Source organism: Urocitellus parryii, chromosome 4 (genome assembly GCF_045843805.1).
Source record: "Urocitellus parryii isolate mUroPar1 chromosome 4, mUroPar1.hap1, whole genome shotgun sequence".
Taxonomy (NCBI): Eukaryota; Metazoa; Chordata; class Mammalia; order Rodentia; family Sciuridae; genus Urocitellus; species Urocitellus parryii.
Window position 1 is genome coordinate 149,533,512 of NC_135534.1, and position 8,101 is coordinate 149,541,612.

The following is an 8,101-nucleotide window of genomic DNA, read 5'->3' on the forward strand; positions in this document are numbered from 1 at the left end:
TGGCTTGTAATTCCTCATATGGAATTCTGAAAACCAAAATGTTTTATAAAAACCTAAAATTTTTCATAATTCATTTAGCAGCAACATATGATCTGAATTCATTTGTCCATTAAGTCCCAATCTGAATATCTTTATTTTACTTTTTGTAAATTTTCCAATATTTCACTGTAAGATTAATTAATTTTTGACTAAACAGTGCTACACCAGCCCATTAAAGGTACTACATATGGATGATATATGTTCTATATTACAATGCTAAAATCTAAAAAAAAAAACTCTGAATTTTAAAACACAATTGGCTCCAAGAGTTTCTGGTAAAATACAGTGGATCTATACTTGCTTTCATCTGCTGCACTTAGGGTTTGCAAAAAGATAAAGATGAACAGAGTAAAACATAACAATTTTTCATTGTTTAGAATCCCAACAGAAGACCAAAGAAATCTGCCATGTGTATTGTATGAAGCTACGCTCTGGCCTTACCATAAAAAAGAAGGCCTGTTACTTCAGGAAAGAAATCACCAAACATTGTTCACAAAAAACAGGTAAGGGAAACTATGTTTCATGGCAACAGCAATGGGTATCTATTTGCCTTCACTTACCACATTTAAATACATAAATTTCTTCCTCACCCAAAAGAGTAAAGGGGCATATAAAGAATTTTTAACAGTATGAGGGATATACGGTTATGTTATAATATTAAGTAAAAATAAAGGATACAAGATTATATATAAATAGGTTTATAATATTTCTAAGTAATTTTATTAAAGGGGCAAACTAGAGGGCTAAGTGATTGCTTTTGGAGTGTTGAGACCATAGGTGATCGGTTTTCTCCCTCCTAGTGTGCTCTGCTAGGGTATAAATACGTCAGGAGGTATTAATCCCATCAGACCATGGGGTGTCCAAAGTCCTGGGATCATTTACCACTGTCAGCAAGCAGACTTAGAATCATCAAAAGGAAATGGCATGTATGCAGAGTGAGGACTGATGGTCCATTCCTGTTCAATTCTGACCTACAGGTGGAAAGCACAAAGAAATACATCAGTTATTTGCTGCCTATCAACCTGCTATGGAGCACTCCATCTTTGAAATAGCTAGGACCCAAGAAAATACTAGAGCACTTGACACATCAAGTATCAGAGGTGTGATGGGTCATAGGGGTGGTGTTGGGGGGAGGAGGGAGGTAAGACACAAGTAGCCAGCTCCAAATTTGTTTTCATATGTATCAGGAACCTCTGTTTGATGCCGATATGCCCATTTAGTGGTATCCAAACAGGTGTAACTGATCTAACAATGCTTGTATATTCTATAGTTAGCACATCATCATGATTTTGAGATGCTTGTCATTATTTGGAATCCTATATATGTTATTCCCACTGGAAATACATTGTCCTTTGAAAGAAAAAGATCTATTATTCCCCCAAATTCAACATTTTGTCCATGAAAGGAAACGAAGATCTATTATTTTCTGAAATATAATTTCAACATAATATATTTTAAAGTTACAATGGTTTTCAATTTTATCACCTACTTGCACATAAATTCAAATTGCTGGTAACTATCAGGAAGTAAAGAGGGACTAGGGGTGTAGCTTAGTGGTGGAGTACTTGTCTAGCATGTGCAAGGCCCTGGTCCAATACCCAGCACCAAAGCGGGTTGGGGGAAGAAGTGAATGAGTCATCATTCAGGAAACTTGATAAGTAATTACATGTTGCCACTTAAAGCATTATTCCTGATAAAAACATATTAAGTTCACAAAAGTAATACTGAAGTTTCTCACTAAGGATCTTTAAATCACTTTGCTTTAGAAGTTCACGTATAAATTCAATTTTTAGCGATCTCTTTTATATTTTGTATATTTTTTAGTATAATTCTGTTACATAAAGAAGATACAGTGATTTTTCCCCCTGCAGGCCCTATATCAGTACCCCCTAAATCTGAACCAGTTTATCCCTGCATGCTTTAAAAATATTATCATTTTCGGGCTGGGGTTATGGCTTAGTGGTAGAGTACTCGCCTAGCACATATGAAGCCCTCGGTTCAATCCTTAGCACCACATAAAAATAAATAAAATAAAGGTATATAAAAGTATATTATCATTTTCTATGTGTGCTGTGACATTAAAAAATGTTAGGAATATTGCTCTAAGTATCTCTGTTATTTAGCTTAAAGGAGAGAACTGTGATTATATCTGAATTCCCCTGGACTATAAAAGTCTCTAAGTAACCACATTTTGTAGATGGGCATTCATTTACCTATGTCTATCAAAATAAAGTCCCTTCTTTCCCACAGTTCCCTAGACCATGGGAAACCAAAAAATGAAGGTTTCTTCAGGCAATTCCCATCACTTTTCAGCTTCTTTCTCCCCACCAAACCCTCTCATACACATTCTAGGTGCTCCTACAGCATTTATTCAGGAGACTAGGCACTTTTAATCCCATCCAGGTGTTACACCTCAGCCTTTGAGCTACATAAAGCTTTGTGCCAAAGGCTTTCATCTATTCACAACTAATGACAAAATGTAGCTCAAATTGCAAAGTAAAAAAAATTTTGAGGACACACTTCAAAAAACAGTTTGTCAAAAGAATTATTCATGGTAACAAGTTTTATTCCCAAGAACAAGTTTTATTTCCCATGGAAACAAGAATTTCACTTGTTATAGGAGTTTCTTTTTTCACAGAATCTTGCGCTTCCCTGAGTACATACAACAATCAACATGTTCGTTTTATTTGGGAGGATGGAAATTATGTGACCAATGTTGAAGACCAGCCAAAAGATCAAGAAAAAGGTAGAATATTTCCTTATCTAAAATTATGTAATGATGATTAAAAAAATAAATCTACCAAACTATCAACAATGGATTAATTTAGATACAGCAAATAGATTTAGTTATATTTGCTCATTCTAATACATTGGCAGTGGACACCTGAACATCGCTACGTTGAGAAGGATTCAGAAGTTTAATTAGGATTACTTAATGCAAGAATATAGATATTAAGAGTATACATTTTGTGAACTATGGAAGGAGGAGCCACATGTATTTGCTATTGCTAAATTACCCACTAGATCTTTCTAGGCTTATTAATATCAATAAATTATAATCTTTAACAAAAGGAATATACCACTGCTATCAACATCATAAATATTTAATAATAACTGTGTTGAATTTATCAGAGCAAATTTTAAGACCTTCAAATTTTAAGACCTTCTCAGAACCAAGAAATGTTTGCTTTTGTTGATGCATAATAAAAAGGCGAGGATATTCTCTGATGTTATGAATATGATGGAACTGAAACCTTTTGATAAAAATGTATCTCACAAAAGTGATCTTATGCATTCTCTTTCAGACAAGGTATTACTGCGCTACTATGAGTCTCCATACCCCTCAAGCGAATCAGGTAATTTGGAGGCTTAGGTATTTGTAGTGCTGAAATTTGTAGTAAAGATAAATCCAAAATACTCCATGAGAAAGGAAGATTGTTTCAAAAAGCTCTCTCCAACCCACGCTCACAATAAAATCTTAGATTCTTAGAGGATTTATTCCATCGCATTAATTTTCTAGATTAATACTTAGGATAAAGGTTTGGCTGCATTTAATAAAAATCTGTCTTACCTAGGACTGGAATGGCAGTTCTGCTCAAAGTTTGTCCAGACACACAGCTTCTACACCGTGGCTCTATCAGCAGCTACATGGTTCAATATTCCTAGCTACGATGGCAATGTCCAATCAGTGAGACAGAGGAAAATGAATGTACAACTAGAAGTTACACCTAAGAACTTAGTCCATTGCTGTATGAAACCATGAGAAGCAGGCTAGGAAATCTTTTATTATTATATATAAAAGGAAGTAGATATTAGGGGACAACCATGTAAAGCCCTGTAGCTTTACAGGCAGACAGGGAAGCTGATGCCCAGAGAAATGCCCATGAGTCACAATTCTTGAGTTGGAAAACATATTTTTTAAATACCAACCTCTCTCCTTCGAGAAATTCAGAAGAACCGTCTTCTTTTTAATAATGACTCTTTTACTTTCATTTGGGTGCAAATATCTTTAAGTGAATGAAGTAGTTATTTTATTTGATATCTTAGACTCTTTTTCTGGGTGTTAAAAAGACTTAAATTAAAAATGAGTTTCAAGTTTTTATAATTTAAAATTTATCTTATTTCTTATTATTAATTTTATAATTAATGACAAATGAATCTGTGTATTTGTTATGTACAACATGAATTTTTGAAGTATATATACATGGTAGAATAGTTAAATCTAGCTGGTTGAAAACTGCATTACCTTACTAATTATCATTTTAATTGTAAGGTGATGGTGTCGATGGTAAGATGTTGATGGTAAACCTGAGTCCTACAAAAGACAGAGACATCTTGCTTCATGCCAACAACAAGGCGCAGTCTGTGGAGGTAATAGATACATAATTATATAATTATGGTGATTAACTCTATCCATGTGTATATATTTGGGTATTGGGATATTTTGAAGAAGGAATTTTGTTTGTGGTGTTGTAAATAAAACGGGTACTACTAATGACTTGCTTCTGCAGTAGGGGAAGGAGAAAAGTATATGTGACCTTGTTGCTAAAAATCTGGAATCTCCCAGCAGCACAGAATCACCTGAGTGCTTGTTAGAAATGCAGGAGTTCAAGCCCTCCAAGGAATGAATCAGGATTAGCATTTTAACAAATTCTTATGGCTGGGGATATAGCTCAGTCAGTAGAGTGCTTGCTTTGCATGCACAAGGCCCTTGGTTCCATCCCCAGCACATACACACACACACACAAATCTCTAGGAGATGCACAATTTCATTAAGGTTTGAGAAGCACTGCTATACAGGTTTATCTCAGTTTCTTTTTATTTGACTTTAGGAATTATGTTCTAGGAAATATTTTTTGTAAAATATTCTTACACTCCAAGTCTGGAAGCTGGAGATGCAGCACACATTTCCATGTCAAGGTTTATGCATAGCAAAATGATCTACATTCTCATAGGATTCACTGCATATTGTTTACTTAGTAAAAGGCAATATTATATTGATCATGACAAGGAACTATAAATATCTTGAAGAATAAATAAACCAAAGGTAGAAGCAAGGACAGGAACATGAAAGTATAATACAGAAGATAAATTACATAAATACACAATTTTATAAAGCTAACTAATACAGTTATATAAGGTATTAACATAAGTAGTGGTCAGTAACTGGCATTTTCTATAACAAAATATCCCTAAGTGTATATAACACAGTATCTAGCATATATAACTATTCAATAATAAGAAGTAACTCATCTGAGCTATTAAATACCAAGCACTTGCTAAGTACTATCTCATTTAATCCTTATAGTTACATCTATGATGAAGCTATTATATTACATCATAGACTTATATTTCAGCTATTACTGAATAACAAACTATCTCCCAAACTTAGTGATTTAAAATAAAAATTATGTATATTATTCATACATCTAGATGAGAATTAACTGATCTAGAAAACTGGCTAGACTAAAATATTGAAGTTTAAGAGAAAAGCAACATACCCAAGTCTTAGCATATATTACAAACCAAGGGTACAAGTCCAGAACTATTGCATTCAGATTTAGGCATTCTAAGTCATATTGCCTCTCTAAGTATGCTATCCATCAGTGAATCAAATTAAATCATACCACCCACTACTTTACCCTCTACTCATCTGCCCCACCTCCTTTCTCAGTAAGCAGGCTTGCTGGAAATACCAAGTTATAGATTATTATTCCCCTTCAGGTTCTAACATATGAAGGGAAAGTTGATTCTGGACCTTTGACTCACGTATTGGTTGCTTTTTCTCTTGTTTCCTCAGCTGCAAAAGTGTAAAACTCCATTGCCAGACCAGGCCTTCTTTGTCCTTCATAAGGAATCCTCTGATTTTGTTTCATTCGAATGTAAGAGTAATCGTGGAATGTATATAGGAGTCAAAGATAATCAGCTTGCTCTGGTGGAAGGAAAGAATCAGACTAGTGATAATATCATGTTTAAGCTCTCCTTAATGTGACAGAGACCTGCAGGATCTGGTTTGGGCAACCCAAATGGTACCACTGGAGGACAAGAGTGAAAGAGACAGGCAATGTCTAGGGGAAATAGCTTAGAATGCTGTGGAATGTTTTATTTACTATGTGTACAAATATTTTTTCTAATCCTTCAGTTGTTTTCTTTTTCTTTGTATTACTATATATTCAACAAAATTATGAGTTTATAAAACAAGGTTTTGGTAAAAAGATCTGCTTTTTGAAGAGATATAGGCTAACATTTACTTTTTTCTAGATCCAGTCCAGAAAGAATTTCCACATTTAGAGTTTAGATCTCTTTAGAGAAGAGTCCATAACTCAAGTTGCTCTTTAAATAGGGATCCATTATAAAGAGATACATGGTTTTCTCTTATTCCAAACAATAGATTCAAACACTAGAGCTGTTAATAAAAAGAATAAATACTGCATAGACTTACTATTTATCCACTAGAATAAAACACTGAGTGTGTTTATAAATGCCCTAGGTAACACTCAGATTGGCTCTTTTTGTGAAGAGTTATGGCACTTCAAATGCCTACCTGCTTAGGCAAGTAATATAAAGGAAAGGATAATTTGAAACTTAAGAAAAACAAATTCAGTATTGATAAAATGAACAATTTTACCTCTGTTTCATTTCTTAAATTCTGATTTAATATTAAATAATTTTTATATAGAGTTAACTTTAAACAAGGCCTTCCTACATTAGAAAACATATTTCAGTTCACACATGTAATTGAAATTATTGGTAATATCTAACAAACTGAAACATTTTCTTAAAATACTGAGTTATAGTAGAATGATTAGGGCATTCAAGTAGCATGGGATCCAAATACTATAATGAAACCAGAAGTCCTCTAATTTACTAAGGCCCAAAAAAGACACAAAATTAACATTAAAATTTCAATAACTGGCTGCCATTCACATTTATGCATACTATGTCCTTCGAATCCTACCTTCCAAGATCTATGACTTTGGATATGCTCATCACCTTGGGTAAAATTTCTTCTAATCCTTGCTTTCCATGAACACAGCAGGTCTTTTTGTTGTTTAGCTTCTCAATGACTCTGCTCAGATAGAATATTCATTTAACTCTGTCCCTTCTTCAGGTATCCTTTGGCACCACTACCCCCACGTTCATTTCCATTTCATCTGAACTCTACATGTTTACCTTTATTCTGCTTTGTGTACCTGACAATGTAGAATTTTTACATACGGTACCTAATACTGTAGAACTTTCGCCTACTGATGGCAAAATTGTTCACTGAACATCTTTGTGTTTTACTGTTACTAAGGTACTAAAATTAATGATCATATAATAACGTTTTGAACTAGTAAATGAATGGTTTTTGCTTATTTCAATCTTTAGCAATTTCTATTATAATTTTCCATAGACATGGTTTATAATTAATGGTAAATATAATAATAGAAAATTGATGACATGTAACCTTTGCTGAAAGTGGACTTTGAAATTTCTAATTCATTGGAACCTAATGGGTATAAGATAAAAGATGCTGAGAATCATTGTATAAAAATTATGCAACTGTAGAATAATATATCATTGTTTCATAATTTGTTAAAACTTTATTATAGAGACAAAAATAAAATAACCTATATCATTTCCTTCAAAAAATAGTAAACATTGTGTGCATCTGTATGATATACTTAAAATAATTATAAACTAAATATGTCCATTATACTGTTTGTAATCCTGAATAAAACTGTACTTTTTTAAAGAATGCATGGCTATAAAGATTTTATCATAAAACAACTCAATATTCTAATTTTTTTCTTTTTCTTTTTTCTTTTGGTTCTGGGGATTGAACCCAAGGGTGCTTAACCACTGAGTCACATCCCTAGCCATTTTTCGTATTTTATTTATAAACATGGTCTCACTGAATTGCTTAGGGCCAGATAAGTTGCTGAGGCTAGCTTTAAACTCGCAATCCTCCTGCCTCAGCTTCCTGACCCACTGGGATTACAGGCGTGTGCCACTACACCTGGTGAATATTCTGAAATTCTTAAGTGAAAGTAAGCACACCCTAATTTATCAATGTTGG

General features: G+C 33.6%; 1 protein-coding gene across 5 annotated transcripts in view; it reads left to right on the forward strand.

Annotated features, from left to right (window-relative positions):
- Positions 1-7,757, forward strand: part of Il33 (interleukin 33) — a 171,692-nt gene extending 163,935 nt beyond the window's left edge. For 4 of the 5 annotated variants that reach the window (XM_026391494.2, XM_026391493.2, XM_026391497.2 and 1 more), the window contains 6 exons: positions 417-542; positions 1,017-1,139; positions 2,678-2,785; positions 3,345-3,395; positions 4,313-4,410; positions 5,840-7,757. In XM_026391494.2, coding sequence (XP_026247279.2) covers positions 417-542; positions 1,017-1,139; positions 2,678-2,785; positions 3,345-3,395; positions 4,313-4,410; positions 5,840-6,031 — 698 coding nt within the window. In that variant the 3' untranslated portion in view covers positions 6,032-7,757. The remainder of the gene's footprint in view (positions 1-416; positions 543-1,016; positions 1,140-2,677; positions 2,786-3,344; positions 3,396-4,312; positions 4,411-5,839) is intronic. The other variant, XM_026391499.2, reaches the window with a different exon arrangement.
- The last annotated feature ends 344 nt before the right edge of the window (positions 7,758-8,101 follow it).